The 19969-nt window shown below is 36.8% G+C and overlaps 1 protein-coding gene across 7 annotated transcripts in view; it reads right to left on the bottom strand.

The window, feature by feature from the left end:
* Positions 1-12087: 12087 nt before the first annotated feature.
* CABCOCO1 (ciliary associated calcium binding coiled-coil 1) overlaps positions 12088-19969 on the bottom strand; it is a 103739-nt gene continuing 95857 nt past the window's right edge. For 6 of the 7 annotated variants that reach the window (XM_034930633.2, XM_008955801.4, XM_034930635.3 and 3 more), the window contains 3 exons: positions 18232-18354; positions 17411-17551; positions 12088-12480 (listed from right to left, as the gene is read on the bottom strand). In XM_034930633.2, coding sequence (XP_034786524.1) covers positions 12406-12480; positions 17411-17551; positions 18232-18354 — 339 coding nt within the window. In that variant the 3' untranslated portion in view covers positions 12088-12405. Of the gene's footprint in view, positions 12481-17394; positions 17552-18231; positions 18355-19969 lie in introns of all 7 variants that reach the window. The other variant, XM_055092880.2, reaches the window with a different exon arrangement.

Genomic DNA, 19969 nt, shown 5'->3' with positions numbered 1-19969 from the left:
ATATATTTAATGAATTGTTCATTTTAATGCATATATATTTTATTTGCTTCTTACAACAACATTCTAGCAGTTATTTTAAATCCCCTTTTACAGATGAGCAAACAGAGGCTTAGATAGCTCAAGTTGCTTATCTATTAAGAGGCAGAGCTGAGAGGCAACCTCAGGATAGAGTGACTCCAAAACCCACAGACTCAGTCACCCAAATCAGTTTTACCATAAAACAAATTCTTAGTGTTAAGGTCATTTTAGGGTTTTGTATTCTGTTTCATTAACTGGGTTTCTATTTTTTGCACTAATATCATACTTTTAAGTATTTTAGCTTTATAATGTTTTTAAAACTGAAAGTGTCACACCTTATTACTCTTCAGCTTTTCAAATATTGAGCTCTCACTGGTTCAATATTCATGTTCACCTCAGACTAACATCAGCAAATACAAAAATACTTCCTGAGATTTTCAATGGAGTTACTTTTAAAACTTGACATCTTTCCTATATTTAAACTTTGCATCTAGCAACATGTCCTTTAGAAGAGTTTTATAATTTTCTTCAAACAGGTCCTTTACCTCTGCCACTTTAAGTATTCTGTATGTTTGTCACTCTTGTAAGAGATTTTTTTCCATTATATTTTCTAACCATTGTTAATTTATAGATAATCTATTTTTTTTTTTGAGATGGAGTCTCACTTTGTTGCCCAGGCTGGAGTGCAATGGAGCGATCTCAGCTCACTGCAACCTCCATCCACTGGGTTCAAGCAATTCTCCTGCCTCGGCCTCCTGGGTAGCTGGAATTAAGGGTGTGCGCCGCCATGCCTGGCTAATTTTTGTATTTTGGGTAGAGACAGGGTTTTGCCATGTTGGCCAGGCTGGTTGCGAACTCCTGACCTCAAGCAATCTGCCCATCTTGGCCTCCCAAAGTGTTGGGATTACAGGCGTGAGCCACCGACCAAGCCCGGCCAGATAATCTGTGTTTTAATATTTATTTTCTCATTTGACTTCTTACTGAAATTTTTAGAATGATTTTCTCATGGGTTTTCATTGTAGATAGTCTTACAGTCTACAAACAATAATGATTTTGGCTTTGTGTTAATTATACTTTTAAGTCCTACATGCTGTCTTACGGCAGTGGTAGAAAAATCAAAATACTAGTAGTGAAAACAGCCAACCAACCAGCGTATCAGTCTGCCTTCTGCACTTTCTTTCACGAGAGATTTACAAAGTACCTATTCTGCACCAGACACTGTGCTCAACCTTGGAGATAGAGCACCAAACCAGATAGAAACAGTTTCTGTCCTTCTAGAGCTACAGCCTGGGCTGGAGACAGACATTAAACATGGAATAATACAATTACTTCAAATCACAACCCTTATCTCATTCTTGATTTTAATGAGAATGCGTCTGGTGTTTCAATTTTTAGTCAATTTGAGATATTCTTTAAGATGTGTTCTTCTAAGACTAGTTTTCTAGTTTTTTAAAATAAAGTCAGTATGTCTCTTGAGTTTTAGGAAAAGTTTCTCAATGTTGCCTCCTTTCACCTGTTTTCAACTTCATGCATTGTATAAACAATAAACCTGAAGCTTAGTTGGGGAGATGTGACAGGCCCACCATCATGACATTGATTTTGACCGAATCGTTGCTGGAATCCATCTCTAGAATTTATCTCATTACTGCAAGGGCAATGTGTCTATTTACTGGATGTCACGAACCTGTCAATGTATCTAACTGAGATTGGAGGCTTTTCCAGAACAAGAACTGTTTCTGGGATGCTCTTTGGGCTTCCCTGGGTCAAAATAGTACCTGCTGCATTCCAATGATTGCTACTGGAAAAGGAGAATCTCCATGCTTCCAGTGGGTTGATCTGGAGGCTGGCAAATGACACTGAAGGCTGGGATGCAGCATACACCAGTCAGAAGCAGTGTTTAATTCTTCTTCTTCATAAAAAAGTCAATATAGAATGTATGAAAAACACAGAAAGATTTTTTAAAAATCACCTGTAGTTTCACCACTAAGAGATAACCCTCCAATTTGTTTGAATTCTTTTTCTTTGCCTATCAATGTTCCCGCACAAACACAAGTCATACTAAATGATAGATTTCACCCTTTTATCATTTGATAGTATATTATAAGCAATTTCCCAAATCTGTAATTGTCTTATTATTTTGTTTGTTTTGTTTCCTCCGTTTAGTGCTGTGCAGTGCTCTGGTGATTCATCTGTCTATTCATTTTGAAATAGTTCGAACAAATAAAGGAGCCTATGAGGACACCTTGAATAAAGACACTTAACTAAATCTGAAATAGCCACACTTGGTTGAATGAGTGATGACCATGTCATCAATATTTCAGCAGAAAGGAAATGGCAATAATAATTCAATATGAGGCCAGCACCCAAGAGCTGAATAGACTTGGTTTCAAAAATTTCTAGCTATTTTTCACAGACATGTTAGAATGCAGTAGCTTTTTCTATGACAATTATTTTTAAACCACACCCACACAGAGAGATAATAATTAGCACCAGTAGCATAATCTTTGAAAAAGAAGAAAATTTCTATCTGTCTGTCTATCTACCTATCTATTATCTATATCTAAATTTGGAAATGAAGAATGAAGTGAATGTTAGGTCATTCCCAGATATAAAATATTACAGAGGAAAGATCGCTTTGTGGAGTAGAAATGGCAATTACCTGCCCAATAGCTGTTCTTTTTTTTCTCTCTAACAGAATCCCAATTTTGTTCAAGTATTGGCTGACTGTGTTTTTCAGGGCCATCCTCTAGCCTTGGTTAGTAAATCTTAACTCACCTAAATCTATCATGACAATTCTACTTCACTTATCAATGTCTGGTTTAGGGTTCATCATGTGACACAATTCTGGCCAAAGGGACACAGAAAATTATCTTGGCAGGCTTTAGGAAGTTTTTCTTGTTCTTAAGAAGATATATAAAAGAGGAAAAAAATGTTTCTTAAAAAAATTTTTTTTGAGTATTTAGTCTTTTTGTGAGGATATTGCCGCCATTTTGGGACTATAAAGGAACAATACTGGGGACAAAAGCCAAGGTGCTGGTGAGGGCACCACAGATAAATGATCTGGGTCCTCCATGACGTCATGAAGGGTCTCTACATTTTTTTTTGTTGTTATTTTTTGAGCCATTTTGAGTTTAGCATTTTGCTTTCTTGCAGCCAAGAACATGCCAACTGATTCAGGTGGCACCCATCAGAAGTGAACAACTGGTGACTGGGCATGTTTGCAGGAGGGAAAAACAAAGTTCTGTTTCTCTTTCCAACTCTGTGTATGATCTGACTGTGCCTTTTATTTTAACCTATGGAACGGTCTACTATCTAAGCCAGATTAATACTTCAGAAATACATACTAGTGTTTAGAACTGGATATAGTTAATATCCATAGCAGCCAACACATCAATATTGGCTCTGCTAAGGGACTTAGACATGTTCTTGGAGTAGGTATTTAGTAAATAATTTTTAGTGAATTAAAGACTATAACAGCTGAAGAAATGACCTTGGCCTAAGGGGAAAATTACTAGAAAATTAATAATTTTGGGTCTTGTTTTTTACATTGCTTATTAGAGAAATCCCAAGCCAATCATAGACATTTTAAAAATTACTAGCCTCACTTAAAGGAGAAAGTAGTTAAGGTGTGGACCCTGGTAGAAAATTCCTAAGTGTGCAATTCATCATACTTGTGAGGCTCAGTGAATTATTTCATAGAATGTCAGTTTAGGAGGGACTGTGACCTTATATAAACTAAGAAGTAATTATATTATATAATAAAACTATAAGCAGGTCCCTAGTTAATGAATTTGCTAGTTGCTTTTTCCAGTTTATAGACATTGACCCATATGAGACATATTATGTATGCTAAACATAGAAAGACATATTGATTGAGTTAATTAGAACAGGCTAAGTTGTTGTAAAGAATGGACCTAAGAATGAAGTGGCTCTAAGAAGTGGAAGTTCATATTTATTGCTCATCAGACAGTCTGGATGTGTGCTCCAGGTTGGTGAGTTTCTCCTGTCAACGTGTTTATTCAGGAACCCAGGCTGATAAGTGCACTGTTACCTTCAAATTCTCATTGTCCTCAATGCTATGCAGCCAGCGGAAGAAGAGAGGAGAGAACATGGAGGAGGTGTTGCCTGGTCTTGAGCAAAGCCCTTAATATAGCCAATTTCACTTCTGCCCACATTCCACTGGGTAGAACTTCATCACATGGCCATACCTAACTGCAAAGGGATCTGGGAAATGGAGTCCAACCACATGGTTAGGGAGAATGGGAAAATGGATTTTGGTGGGCAGATTCTGACGCATATGTAGGGTAATAGAAAGAGCACTGGGTTGGAAAATATCCTAACTGGGGTGACCCCATCCTCCCAGGTCTCTTCTTCATTCTCCCTACTGCAGCTAGAGTAATCTTTGCATAGTGCAAAATGCCTGTCCTTCACCAACCACCTCCAAGTTCTGCTTAAAATCTTTTAATAACTTCTGATTGTATTTAGGACAAAGACAAAACTCTTTATTCTGACTTACAAGGTTTTGCATTATCTAATCTCCACTTATATTCATCCTCAACTTTGAAAAATGCTCTTTCTCACTTAGAGACTTCAGCCACACAGGCCTCCTTTCACACCCTCTGCCTTCCATATTTTATTTCCACAGGGATTTGCACTTGCTGTTCCCTTTGCTTAACAACTTTCTCCTCTCCTTGCTTAACGAGTGCTCAATTCATCCTCGACATGTGACTCTTCAGTAGAACCTTCCTTGATTAGGTCAAATTTATCTATGTAAGCTCTCGTTGCAGGGTATACCTTTTTTCATAGAATGCGTTATAGCTTTTTAAAAAATAATTGTTTATGTGATTGATTAAAATCTACCTCTCCCAGTAGACTATAAACTCCATGAGGCAGTGGTTTTATCTGTTTTTGCTGATGTATGCTTAGCATAGCTTCTGACACACAGAAGATACCCAGTAAACATTTGTTGAATATAACCATGTTTGAATGAATGAATCATAATGTGGATGCTAGTTTGGACTTTGTCATAAATTACTTGTGTTATTACAGTGTCTTTTCACTTTCCTGGCCCTCAGGAAAAGTGAGGGTTATTGTGAAAGGGTTAAACTAGAAGATGTTTAGGACTTTTACCACCATGGTCTTGTGGTAGTACTATTTTTAAATCGAATCTTGTTGGTCATTGCTTTTGTTCGATCATTCAGTTATGCATACTAAGCAAATGCAACAATTCTGGGTCTGGCAAAATGGAGTGAGAACACTTTTTATTTGGAATTTTTGACTATTACAAATTCAATGCAAATTTTAAATTTATTCTAATCCATAAAGTCCAATAACAATGCAAAAAGGGACTGGATAGAGTTAATGAAAAATAATAATATCAATTTTTATACTAAAAAAGGAAAGAAAAATCTATATTTTGTTGGTCATTGTAACAGTTTAACTCACGCGTGAGGTTGGAAGATGAGTACTGTTACTTTTATTCTGGTTGAATTTGGGCCTTGGTTTTATGAAAGCTATCCATGTATTGACAATGCATTAATATAAAATGTCATTCGTATTAAAAACGGGTTACTTTTTCCTCTTTTTGATTTTGAGATGAATATTCAATGAAAATATTAATAACCAGGCTATTTTGATCTCTTTTTTTGGTGATAGGATGGCAGGTGATATGATTATTACCAAGCTTGATTTTAAGTAGCTGGATAGCATTTCTTTATTTGTTTATGTATTTATTGTGTTTTCCATGTTATATAAAACAAGGACTGCTCATTTAGAGAAGTCTTAGCAGAATCTAAAGAAGTCTTACCTCATTGTGAGCTACTTGAGAGACTGGGGCCATTCTATAGATGGTTGATCTCTCTCTCTCTCTCTCTCTCTCTCTCTCTTTTTGTTTGAGAGATGGGGGTCTCACTCTGTCCCCCAGGCTGGAATGCAGTGGTGCAATCATAGCTTACTGCAGCCTCAAATTCCTAGGCTCAAATGATCCTCCTACTTCAGCCTCCCAAGTAGCTGGGACTACAGGCATGTGCCACCAGGCATGACTAATTTTTAAAAGTTTCTTTTGTAGAGACGAGGGTCTCTCTATGTTGCCCAGGCTGGTCTTGAATTCCTGGCCTAAAGCAATTCTCCTGCCTTGGCCTCCCAAAGTGTTGGGATTACAGGTGAGCCACTGTACCCAGCCTGGTTGATCTCTCTATTTAAGATTAGCTGATAGAACATATTATGATGTTGTGTTATACAATGAGTTTGGTACTAAAAGAAATCAATGTACTCTGCTTTTATAAAGTATGCATATTTTTGGAAAGTTTCGAATTCTACTATGGAAGTAAGAAGGTATGAAGAGGCCCAGAACAGATGAAAATTACAATTACCCTTTTAAAATGGGATATATTATTTTCTATTTTTTCTGAGTATATTTTTTCTAATTTGCAAGATGACTATATTTGATTTTTCATGTGACATTTACAAGGGGGTATCATTTTATTAATAGTGACATCTGACTGTGGGCATTTTTTCTTCTAATTAATTTTGTTTTGACTGAGATTCTTTTTAAAAAATTAATAGATTTTATTCTTTTAAAACAGTTTTAGATTTTTTTAGATAAGTTGTAGATTTGTAGAATAATTGAGCAGATAGTACAGAATTCCCCTATGCTGTCCCCACTCCACCACTGCACACAGTTTCCTGTTAGTATTATTATTAATCTTACATTAGTATAGTACATTTGGTGCAACTGATGAACTACTGTTGACACATTTTTATTAATTGAGTTTCATAGTTTATTCATATTTTTTAAGATTTCCCTTTTCTGTTCCAGAATCCCATCCAGGATACCTTACTACAATTTAGTTGTCATTCTCTTTACGCTCCTCTTGGCTGTGACATTTTCTTACACTTTCCTTGTTTTGATGATTTTGGCAGTTTTGAGGAGTACTAATCAGGTGTAGACTGTTCCTTCATTGGAATTTGCCTGATGTTTTCTTCATGATTAGACTGGGGTTTTAAGTTTTTGGCATGAAGATCACAGAGATCTTCACCATTTTCACCTCATATCAAGGGTACATGCATTAACATGATTTACTGACTGTTGATGTTGACCTTGATCACCTGGCTGAAGCAGTGTTTGTCAGGTTTCTCAACTATGAAAGCATTACTTTTTCCATACTATATTCTTTGGAAGTCTCTATGTACAGCCCATACATCAGTGGAGTTATATTCCTCCTCCTTTGAGTGGAGTATCCACATAATTTATTTGGAATTCTGCAAAGAAGATTTGGACCAAAATTATTTTAAATAGGTGGGTTTATCTGGGTTTGAGGATTATCCTTCTAAGCATTTTGTGGTTATAATTCTGCATGTTCTTTTGAAAAAGAACATTCACTTGTGTGTCATCTGTCTCTAGATTATAAACGTCATTAATTCCATGGACTCCCTCAAGTCAAGGACCTTAATTGTCTTCTTTCATTCTGCTACTTAGAAAGCCCAGAATAAATTACAAGCTAGATTAAAAGGAAGAAACAAACACCAAAATGACCATCGAAGACATTTTCAATGATCATTCTCTGAAGCTAAAAATTATATTAACATAAAACACTTTGGCAGCTCTGACAAATAAAATACGATAAACCAATCTTCTTCACTGCAGGTTCTTCTGTGAAAAGGAAAGTCATCCTGAAAGCGAAAGGAATATTTAGTATTCTCTCTTTGGTTTGGAATTACTTTGATCTGGATGGAATTATTTTGATCTGGATTCATCTTTCTTTGGAAACTTAAATTAATAGGTATTATGGCTGTCATGAGGGGGTCTTGACTTCTCTTATTTAACAGATGAATGTCCAGGAAACAAATGACTTTCATGTCCAGAAGAGGGACGTCTTCCAGAGGCTGAAATTTGAGATGTCAGAAGTATTTCTCCTCTACAATTCTTGGGAAAAGGAGCACATTTATTCTCTAGGGGAACTGAAGCATAATGAAATGCAATCTAAGAACATGCAAACTTATTATCTACCAGGATGATTGAATGGTTCCAATCAAATGAAGGATAGAAATAGAGGCTTTATATTCAGATTTTGGAAAAACGACTCCACAGTTATATTTAGGCACAATAGTGCCTGCAAATACCTGAAATAGTGGTAGTCTGTGGCTTGTTTATAACATAATGAATATATTTGCTCTTTGAAACTTATCATGGGATCTATGTAAAAAGCTTTCCAAATTATTCCTGCAAATGGAAGAAACATACTTTATTGTGGATGACAAGAGAAAAGCTTCTCCTAAGTGATAGGTTGGTATTATTTTTAAATTGGCTCTTCAGAGGGCAACCGTTATGCCAAAGACTACTTGGAGTAGGTGGGCTCTGTCACTTTAAAAAAGTCAAACATTTTCTTTATTTCTCCCTCTCTTAGAAACTGCTATGAAGTGGTGCTATGGCATCATTAGCAGTAGGACTCTTTTTATAAGCATATTCCCTTTTCCAGGTCTCCATAGATAGAAGTCTTGGTACTAGAGAGATGACCTTTTTAAAAACATAAATCTGATGTCACTTGCTACTTAACATTTGTCAACAATGAGTCATTGTTTGTAAGTTAAAAATCTGTGCCCAGGTGCGGTGGCTCATGCCTGTAATCCCAGCACTTTGGGAGGCTGAGGCGGACAGATCACGAGGTCAGGAGATCTAGACCATCCTGGCTAACACGGTGAAACCCTGTCTCTACTAAAAACACAAAAAAATTAGCTGGGCGTGGTGGCGGGCGCCTGTAGTCCCAGCTACTCAGGAGGCTGAGGCAGGAGAATGGCGTGAACCCAGGAGGCAGAGCTTGCAGTGAGCCGAGATGGCGCCACTGCACTCCAGCCTGGGCAACAGTGAGACTCCGTCTCGAAATAAATAAATAAATAAATAAAATAAAAATAAAAAATAAAAATAAAAATCTGTAATGTGGTCCACAACCCCACAAGAGCGTTGGCTCTGGACAATTGTTCAGCTTCAGCTTGTGTCCCAAGGACTTGGCACATGCCTCCTTCTGTCAGAAACACATCTTCCTTCACCTTCCCTCTGGTTAAATTTTACTTCTTGGGCCCAGCCCTGAAGTTACCCATAGGAAGCTTCTCTGACCTCTTAGATGCCACCAAGCTCCTTTGCCTTATATTCTCCTAACTCCCTGAGCTTGTCTTTACCACAGTTACTATTAACTGCCCCCACTAAATTATTAGGGCAGATACCATGTCTATTTGGCTCACCACTAAATGCCCAGGCACATAGAAGGTGCTCAACAAATACATAATACATGAATAGATGAATGGAAATGAGTTATATATTCTATCCTTGGATACATTTTCCAAAAACTTAATACGCTCATTAGCATAAGCAAGTTTGTTCCCTTATTATAGTAATAAGGGAACAACAACAAACTTGCTTATTCTAATAATATTATTATATAATAAGGAAAAGGAAAGGTTAGCTTTCCCTTGATTTCATGTCAACTGTGAGATGGCCAGATGAAGATAAAGGTTAAGCACGTGGGTTTTGTGATCGTACAGGCCCAAGTTCCAAAGTTAATTCTACCACCTACTGGCAGTACGATCATGGAGAGTTACCTAAACTTTCTCTGTATTCCAGTTTCGTCATCTGTAAAATAGGTCAGACTTGGTTTGGAAGCCCCGTCCCACCAATTATTAAATGTGTAACTTGGTTTAGGTTAATAATCCCTCTAAGCTTCAGGCTCCATAAGTATAAATTGAGGCTAACTATTAAAGGCTAATAGTATCTACCTATCATCTCTCTCTCTCTCTCTCTCTCTGTCTCTCTCTCTCTCTCGGTTATTAGGAAGACTAAATGAATATAGTCTTCCTAATAACCATAATATATATATTATCATCACACATTATATATGTTACATGAATATATGTATATATTTTCTTATAAACATATGAAAAGGTGTTCAACCCATGTGGAGTAAAACAATAAAAGCAAATTAAAGCAGTAGCGTGACATTATTTTCTATCAGAATATCAAAGACAAAAAATTGACAAATGTACGTTGTTGGTAAAATGTAGAGAAAGAGGTATTCTTATACACTGTTGGTGGACATACAAAATGGTGAAATATCTTTGACAATATCTAAGAATATTGGAATGCACATACAACTGGACCTAGGAATTCCACTTCTAGAGTTTTGACCTACAGGTATAATCATACACATTCACAAAGATGTGTGCACAAGGGTGGCGATACAGCATGGTGATAACAAACTGCTGGAAACAAAAAAGTTCAGCAGGAGGACCCATCAAAAAATCATGAAACTGATAAATATTACATGGTTGTTAAAATGTACTGATAGGGAATTATCTCTCAGATATATTACTTGATGAAAAAGGAATGTAAACAGCAATATTAATTGTGTAAAAAAAGACCACTTATGCATGTATCCAATTGTTTGGGCAAAAAACACTTTTGAAAGTTGTGGTTGCTCTTGCTCCTATTATCATTCTGAAGGTTGGGTTGCCAGAGAGATCCCTGGGCTCCTCCACCATGGAAAATATAGGAGATCAGAGTGGCAGGGTGGCTACCATGGGATGACTTCAACAGAGGGAGAGGACATGCTGCCCCACAGGTGCCAGTGGAGAGACAGAGAAGGCTCGGAATTCTGGCAGACAGCCTAATCAAGCAACTGGGCAATGGGCAATGGGTATTAGGGATGGGCAGTGGCATATTGAGTCCTCATAACCACTTCAAAAATAAGTGTTACTTCCATTTAATAGATGAGCAAATAGAAGTTGAGTAGCCTGTCCAAGGTCACACACTCACCAGTGTGAAGCCAATATCACACTGTGGGAATCTCAGTCTAGAGACCACAGCTTTAAGCACACTTACATATATTGTCTCTATATAGTGTTTAGGCATCCTAGTGCTATTTTGACTCAGTCTTAGAGTCCTGATACTTCTGACTGATACCCTTGCTCAAGTAAGCACTCTTTATTAGAAATGCAGGTCTACTCTGTGCCAACAATTGCACTTGAAGCTGTTTTTGGTGACTTTTGGAAGCTCCTTTATTCCACATTTGCTGTCTCCCCAGTTTCAGTTTGCTCTGGAGAAAACACTGCTTGATGGAATCCAGACTTCATGAGCCCTCCTACTGATCTGCAGCCATCAACGTTTTCATTCAGGAACGACAGCTCAGAGAAGAAACACATCTCCAGACCTTTTAGTTGTGGAACTACAGGAAAAATAAACGTTGTTTTACCTCAAGGGGTACTCTTACTTTACTGATCAGTGTAGTTAGAAAATTACCAAATGCTGTCAGATCTGCCTGTGCCCCCAGTGAATATATTTTGGGCAGTTTCTTTGAACTGATGGAGAAAGTAGGGTTAAAGATGATATCCAATCAAGTGTCACCCAGATCCAAGTACTGTATAGCCTGGAAAATTTTTGAAGAAACTGCTACCTCCTAGCAATGCTCTCCATTCCAGTAAACTCTGAAGTATAAGAACTTTGGAAAAGAGTTTGGTAGTAATTAATTAATTTGTCCAACTGGGGACAATCAGCTGGCAAATTGATATTTTTCTTTTGAAATTATATTTTAGTAAAGGTATTTAAAGACTTGAGATTTTAAAAAATCATTCCACTTCAATATAATGGCTAATTCTGGGAACTCTATGAGTTTGATTTGTATTTAAGATTTTTACAATCTATTTATAGGTTGGTCTTTAATAACCATTTATACATTGCTTCTTTTTATATAGGTCATGTATTCTCCTGGGAGAGTAACAAGATTAGAAATAACAAATACAGTACAGAATAAATTAAAGTGCTTCAAACTGCATTATATAATTTCAGAAAATTGGTTTCACACTGAAACGTTTAAATAAGAAAACCAAATGACTTCAGTAAAAAAAAAAACCTCATATGTGCATTTGAATTGCTATTGTTTAACAAATTTTATCCTCAATAGTGTGGTACTGGTATGTTTTCACAGTGTTCCAGTAACGTGGCAGTCCGTTTGGGTCAAAATGGATGAAGTTATTATCATCTTTCTTTATTTCTGGTTATTTAAAAAGTTGACTTCATTCTCCTTGAAGATGAATAGCATTTATTAGTCAAAACGTCAAAGGACTATCATAAAAGTAATTGTATTTTTATATATAATTCTCCAAACTTGTATACAAAATGTTCTCATTACACTTGGTGCAATAAATTCAGAGGCTGTTATGGGATGGGAGATAGCAAAATTGGGACCAATACTTTTCTAATTACTTAGGAAAATAAAAAGTGGGGCTTGGTTTTCCTTTCACAACTAGGTGATGGAGACACGACGCTCCAGAGAGTCTATTATTCTGGCTGGTTTTGTTTGTTTCTGTGAAGTTTAGCATCACTCTCCTTGTACCGAGTCCTTAGGCCTTTTTCAATTTTTCTATTCGTGCATTAAAGACCTCTTCCTGTATTTGCAGTTTTTCGTTTATCTCGGTCTGTGAAGACAATCATAAAAAACGTGGTTATGATGGAGCTATCTTTTGCTGCACATTGTCTTTGTGGTTTTGACATACTATAGTGCCTAAAGACAGACATTATCCCTCACACACCTTCCTGTTTTGCAGACATAGCTGTGTTTCAGCCTGTAGTGATGTGATAACACTTTATCATATTTCTCTGCACATTTCCAATGTATAGCATGTCTGCTATGAACAGGAAGTGGTATTTGGACAGCCATTTTTCACATAGCCTTGTGTTGGAAGATAGGATAATTTATCTGTATTTTCAGACAGACTTTACCAATAAGCACCGAATCAGAATAACTGCTTTGGGCTCAGTTATTGCAGTGCTGTGGGTCCCTCCACCATCTGCAATGGATGTCTGTGTCTCCTGTGTAATACATTCTAAATGAGATCCCAGGAAGCTTCTGTTGTGAAATAACAACACAAATAACCTTACAATTAGAACAACTCCCATAATTAAGAGTATTCATCATACATTAGAACTCTTGGAATGATGCCACTTTCTGATATATTTTTGGTAAAAAAAGTAAGCAATTGCTCTCAGGTTTTGTGATTGCCGAGGTGGTGATAGCATTTTGCCTCTGGCAGATCTTCTGTGGACTCACATTGCTACCTGCACAATTCCATAAATACGTTCACATTATCTGAACATTAGTAGCCCTGGAAATGTCTTCCCTTTTTCACAAGGGATAATAAAATTACGTACCGAAAAAGCAGTGATGGTTGACGTGGCAAAATTGATGTTTTTGTTGTTGTTTAGGTGATTTTTAAAATGTCTACCACTGTATAAGGAGTAGCTTATACACATATGTGTTAATAAATTCAAAGTTTAGATTTCTAATAGCTATAACATTATTTGAGGGCTTCAGGGTAACTGTACTTTGCAAACCTTTTATTATTTTAATTTAGATAGAAGACATTTAAAAAAATCAAATACTGTTTTACGCCCAGATATAATTTTTCATATTTATTTACAAGAGTGTAACTATAACAGATAGTTGTGACATGTCCATGCTGCCTTATCTGATGAGATTTGATTTCACCTCACAGTAAGATTTGATATTTCTGGAAAGATCGTATGTGTGCCAACAATTCTGGGTTCAGAATTCACATAAGTATCAGTCTCTTCTGGTTCAAGCTTTAGTAAACTTTGGCATCAAGCTCCGGCCTCTGGTTTCTTATCTTTTCCTTTCTTGGTGGTTGGGTGGAGGAGGCAAGGAGGGATGGAGCGGTCCTCCAGGTCACAGAGGAACTCTTCCTTTAGGATGCACTGACTCTAAAGAAATCATCATCTATGCATGATTTTAGGTAGGGTCGAAAGAAGCACTGGTCTTGGACTGGGAAGATCTAGGTACTAGTTCAGCTACGTCACCTTAGGTAAGTCATTTCACCACCTGGATTTTAGCTCTTACCTTAAAAATTAAGTAGGGGAATAGGATTATGTTAATATCACACTTCAGTTTTTGAATTCGTAATTCCAACTTCCAATTTTGTGATATACTTCACCAATGTTATCTTTCATTGTTATGATGTCATGAAATACTTAAAAATCTGTTACTCCTGCCTTATTAAAATAAATTTATGGCATACAACATATTGGACCACATAGGGATTAAAATGGTTTGAAATAATTTTACCACAATTTCAAAGGATTGGGAAGAATTGCTCCACTCAAACAATCGATTCTTCCCACTTTCAATTAATGTCCCTCTATGCCCACCAGTAATCTCATTTCTTTTCAGCTAAGGATTGATGTGCTTATCATCTACCAGTTTCTGTTTCACTACCACATAGGGATTTTACGTTCACTTGGAGGCCTTTCTGGTATTTTACTGAGACAGAATTTATCAAAACAAGTGTAGGCCTTGGGAAAAGGTTCATGAAGGTGCACCTAAGAGAGTGGCATACTGACAGAGGTGAGTAATGTCTCAGATCTCCAGACCTTAGGCTTAGTACTTTAGTTCAGTCACAACCAGCAGAGTTTGGATCTAAAGGCTCCAGTCTAGTCAAGAACAGGCTGTCATTAGCCGTGTTTCCTTGTCATTCTTCAGAACTTTGCTGAACAGACAAGCAATCCTGCAAATACTATGGTTGGGTCTGGTTCTATTTTTTTTTTAAGGAAAAAAAATAGGTTCAATAGTCTCTCATTGACCACTTCTTTGAGATGATCTCATGCTCAGCTTTTCTAACCTGGAAAATTCAAGTTGACCTAAAAACATCTAGGGTCCCAAGATGGCAAACTTCCCTCAAAGTTTTTACATTATATTACCCTATTGCTTCCACAGGGCCAACAGCCAACATGTAATGTAAGAATTTAGTGTTAGCATTCATATTTCTCTGAAATGTAATTCTTTAAATATATTTAAGTTTGCTCCATTGGGTATAATTTTTATTACACAACTCAGGGCCAAAATAATTTCATTTTGAATGTATCTTTAAAATTAAAATACCTAAACTATACAGGCTTAAAATGTTTGCTCTATTCAGTATAATTTTAATTAACATCTCAGGGCCAAGATAACTTCATTCTTAATAAATCTCTAAAACCATAAAGTGAGTCAATGGGAAAATAAGTGAATTAACATAAAAAACTTATGGATTCATACTACATTTTCAGAAATTTCTGTATTAGAGAAGGTAAAATATGCCTGAAACCACATAGAAAAGGAGTTTTGAAAAAAACTGTACTTAAAACATGAATTATTTACTGCCTTTTTTTTTGCAAAAATTGTAATAACAGTATGACTTTTAAACAAAATAGGAGAAAAAAATCTGTGAGAAAATTTAAAACATCTTACGAGTAGTGATTCATTAAATGTTCCTACAGCAGGTCGGTGTGTTCAAATAGCATATATACACTGACCACTGACACATAGCTACCTTTGAAAAGGGATATGGCAGTTCTTAGAGCCAGGAACACTGGAAGGCAGGTTTTAGAAGTGGAAAATAACCTACACATCTAAAATAGGAGGAGGAATTTAGGTAAGCAGAGAGTAATTACCCAACTTGGAATTTGACCAAGACACAAGGGTAAACATGGAAAAAGTGCCACACCACGGGAGTATTAAAATCCAGAGTAGTCTGGTTGTGATATTAGAAGTTATGTGGTTTTTGTGGATAACGCTGGAATTAGAACTAGAACCCAGGTCACAGCTCCCATTCAGGGTCTTTTATCAGTTGTCAACCCTGGGAACTCTGGACAAATAACTTAAGTCTTTCTGTGTCCCATTTTTCAATTTATCAGGGGAAGTGCCTGCCTAACTCACATGGAGTTTACTAGGATTACTGATAGAAAATACATAAAGGGGCTTGCCATCTTGAGCCATTGTATAAATCCACATCATCATGCTATTTCATTGAAAAATTGGCAGTAATTTGGCCCAGGCTGATGTCTACAAATCCACTTACTATGGAAATGATTGTGGCACCTAGCGGTTCTGCATCCCTGTCCTCTGGTCCACATCCTCTCCATGCCTAATTACATTTAGGTGAGCAAGCTATTGAACTTCCAGGATGGCTTCAGGCCAATGGGAAGATAACATACAGACACATAGCTATCATATAGAATAGGGGTATAAATGCTGCAGGCTGTAATATTTAAAATAATTTCAATGAATAGTTAAAACATACTGTTCACTGCATGGAACACAGCTTTGGTAAAGACATTTTCAATTTTTTGGGCCTGCAAACAATTCAGTTACTGTCTAGTAGTTCCTCGGCAATAATTTCAGAGCTGTAGGATTGCAAAGGAGCCCAGAGCCATGATTATACATAAACTATATTTAGATGAAATGTTATCAGATCTAAAAAGGAGATATGTTCTGAACTCAGCTTAATTCAACTGCTCTCTGCCCTTCTACACAATAACCAGTTATTACATTCATGAAGTTGTTAACAATAAAGCTTTGTGTAAAACGTGTTCTTCCACTATTTCTGGTAAACACTAAACACCCCTTATTAAGCTGAGGACTTTGGCTGAGTCTGTTGGCACCAAATCATTAAATGTTCGTGTAAATAGTGCAATAACATTTGATGATTAAACAAGTAACAAGGTATGCTTATGCCAAGCTAATCTTTTGCTCTTTTTAAATTAGTTGTTAATACAGTGGGCTTTTAATATATGGTCTCATGTTCAGATGACAACTAAATCTTCTCCTGAGATGCATTAATATTTTAAATATGCACTAGGTTGCCCTCCTGATTTATAGCCATTTCTAAATAAATTGCAAATGTACTCAAAATATACATTTTACTTATTTAATCATTTGGCCTGAAAAATTATGTGAATTCCTGTAAGTCTTTGAGTTGAGGTAGAAATGGCTGTTTGTTTTTTGAACAGAATGAGATGAGAAAGAATTAAGCATAAACCTAAGCCAGTTAATAAATCACTGGCAGCTGCTATTCATACGGCTGCTGCCATCACCATGTTCATGTAGTTATTGGTGTAAACTGCTTAGCCATTAATGATAGGTCAAAAGGAACAAACTGTCTGAGAGGCAGTTCAAAGATCTGAAAGCCTGTAGAAATTTGGTGAGAAGACTTAGCTGAGGATTAAGGTTTGATCTTCAGTGTTTACCGTTCAGAAATGCATTCCAATTCCTTTTGCATAAGCAACGTTTACAGTTTGACAAGATATGAAGCCTTTACCATGTTATTTTTTGGGTTTTGTTGTTGATTTTTTTAACTGATAACATGCACCACACTAGATGCTGTTGGAAAATCTATTTTGTGATCTTACTGAATCTCTGATGACTCAACTGAGAATTATGTGAAGCTGTTAAATTGAACTTCGTCATAAGCATCGCTCATGCTGGCAGTGTGGGGAGTGTTTATAGACATTAAAGTTAAGGTTGGCTAATTAACCAGTAATAAAGTAAGTGAGCATACCATCAATACTGAGTACCTGAATGCCGATTAAAATGTCGTCTGTGACTTGATCCAGCACTGATTTTACATCTTCAATGGTGAAACCAACTAAAGGATCCATGTCTGAGGTGTCAGTTTCTGGCTGAGACTCTTCAGGGCCTTGTTCTTGATCCACCCTCTAGAATATTGAAAGTAAATAGCACTCGGGTGATTTCTAGAGCATTTGGTGATTTATATGGAACCTAAAACTTCTTGTTTTAAATTTATTTTATTTTACTTTAAGTTCCAGGATACAAGTGCAAAATGTGTAGGTTTGTTACATAGGTATACGTGTGCCATGGTGGTTTTCTGCACCTATCAACCTGTCATCTAGGTTTTAAGGCCCGCATGCATTAGCTATTTTTCCTGATGTTCTCCATTCCCTTCCTTGCCCACCCTCCAAATGGCCCAGATGTGTGTTGTTCTCCTCCCTGTGTCCATGTGTTCTCATTGGAACCTCAAATTTCTATTGGATACTTTTCTAGCAGAAACAATGTCAATCTGGGGGGAGATTTTGATATGATGTTACTCTGTATTTATATTCCTGCTCATGAGGGTTATGACAGATCAACTCATGGTACCAATGTGGTGCCCAGGGGAAAGTGAAGGTGGAGATTAGGAAGGGTAGGGTGGAAAAGATTACAATTGCTGAACTACCATCAGCGGACTCATCTTTGAATCAACACTTAGAGAAATATTTGTATTTGGTTGGGAAAAATCAGAGGCAAAGAAAATGAAGAAAACATTTAGTTCGTTTCCTCCCACCCCAAGAGAATATAATATGAGGTAGGGTGAATGAAAAGACAAAAAGAAATATACCTTCATTTCTGTATCCAGTATTGTGGGGGGCTCTATGAATGGTGAATAAATATCAAATGAGATTCCTTCTTCCAGAGGATTTGGGAAAGGGCCACATGCAGACTTGACAACCTCTATCACTTGCTGATGGGAAGAGAAAAGTTGAATTATGACAGAGCCTTTGGTGAGCAACCACAGTTTTGGTCAGTTCCGTTATATATGTACCATAGTTCCAAGTCTGTTATCTTTCAAGTGCCACCTCCTTTGAATTTTTGATGCCATTGCCCTTTTTGTCCTCTAGTGCTTTTTGAGCTCCATTTCTCAAAATTAACACTTTGTTTTCCCACTGTCTCATTTCCTTTCTATACTCTGTGGTTTAGGATTTCATGTAGTATCTCCTTGTTCTTAACTGTTTTGTGCTTCAGTATCCCCCTTCTCCTGACTACAAGCCCTCTGTAGGTGGAGAACCAAGTTTTAGATGCTCTGTGTATCTTCTCTAGTTCTGGCAGAGGATTAGGTGTTTAATACACTTAATGTCATCCTGATGGGGACTGCTATTACTCGGCAGAATGTAGCTGCTGAAGTGGCCATCAAGAACTTGGTGATGAAGACAATAAGGGCTGCAAAGATTAATATATGAAGCCAGTAGATCAGGAAGGAGATTTGTCAAAAACACACAGGGCAAGGCAAGACTTCACTATGAGTATTTAACAATTCTTTAGCAACAGCGTGCCACTCAGAAGGAGGCTGATGGTTAACACTGGAAATGAAGGAAAAGGAGAGTCAAGGAAGCCAACTTTGGCAGTGCTCATCTCACTCTGACTCGGGGGAGGGAAAGGGGAGATGAGGGTATTAATAACATTAAACATTTGATTCATTTAATTAGTTGTTCTAATTCCATGTTTAATAAGCAACATTTGATTATAATTTCAATTCCCATCCCAATTGATCTGTAGAGACGTGCCCACTTGAGGGTTCTCGTTTTCATGCCTACTACATGCCTCATTGTAAACTGATGAATTGTTTTGCTTTATAGGAGCTTGTTATTGTGGCCCAGGGATGAAGCCACCCACAGTATGCTGACAAAGTCAGGCCCTGAGATTAGAGCTTCAAACATAAGTTTGAAGACAAAATTTTGAAAATGCATAAATTCACGAAATAATTATCATCCTGTGAAGCCTGAAAAAAACCCAATGAAATAATAGTGCATTCATTTTTAATGTCTCTACAATATTTCAAATAAATATGTTACATGTCATCATTTAAATATTAATGTTTTTGATTTAGATAGGTTTTGAAATGCGCTGGAAGCTAAGGTTTGTTTTTGGTCTTACAAATGCTTATGTGTTTTGCATTGAATTAATATTATTAATTTTAACTTGATTTTATACAAAGTTGTCGCTTAGTGTAAATATATAGAAGCCCCAACGTGTCCTAACTTTATAGGCAAAAAGATTTGGAAACCAAGAGGTTACATGATTGGCCTAAGGTCAAATAATTACTTCTTGACAGGGCTGGGAATTAAACCCTGGTGTGCTGACTTCTTGTCCTTTGTGGTTTTCAGTAAACTGTAATACGTCATTAAGTTGCCATATTTGGAAATTATTGCTATTATCAAGCACTTAATTTTTATTCTGTTAGGTGACATCATTCCAGATTGTTTATCTTAAGTCAACTAAATGTTAATCAAAATAGAATATTGAGAAAACATATCAGAACAGTTCTTTTCTCTTATGCACTTCCACGAGCCATTGCATTT

This window comes from Pan paniscus, chromosome 8 (genome assembly GCF_029289425.2).
Source record: "Pan paniscus chromosome 8, NHGRI_mPanPan1-v2.0_pri, whole genome shotgun sequence".
Taxonomy (NCBI): domain Eukaryota; kingdom Metazoa; phylum Chordata; class Mammalia; order Primates; family Hominidae; genus Pan; species Pan paniscus.
Note: the sequence above shows the minus strand (reverse complement) of the source record. Positions and strands in the feature narration are given on the sequence as shown.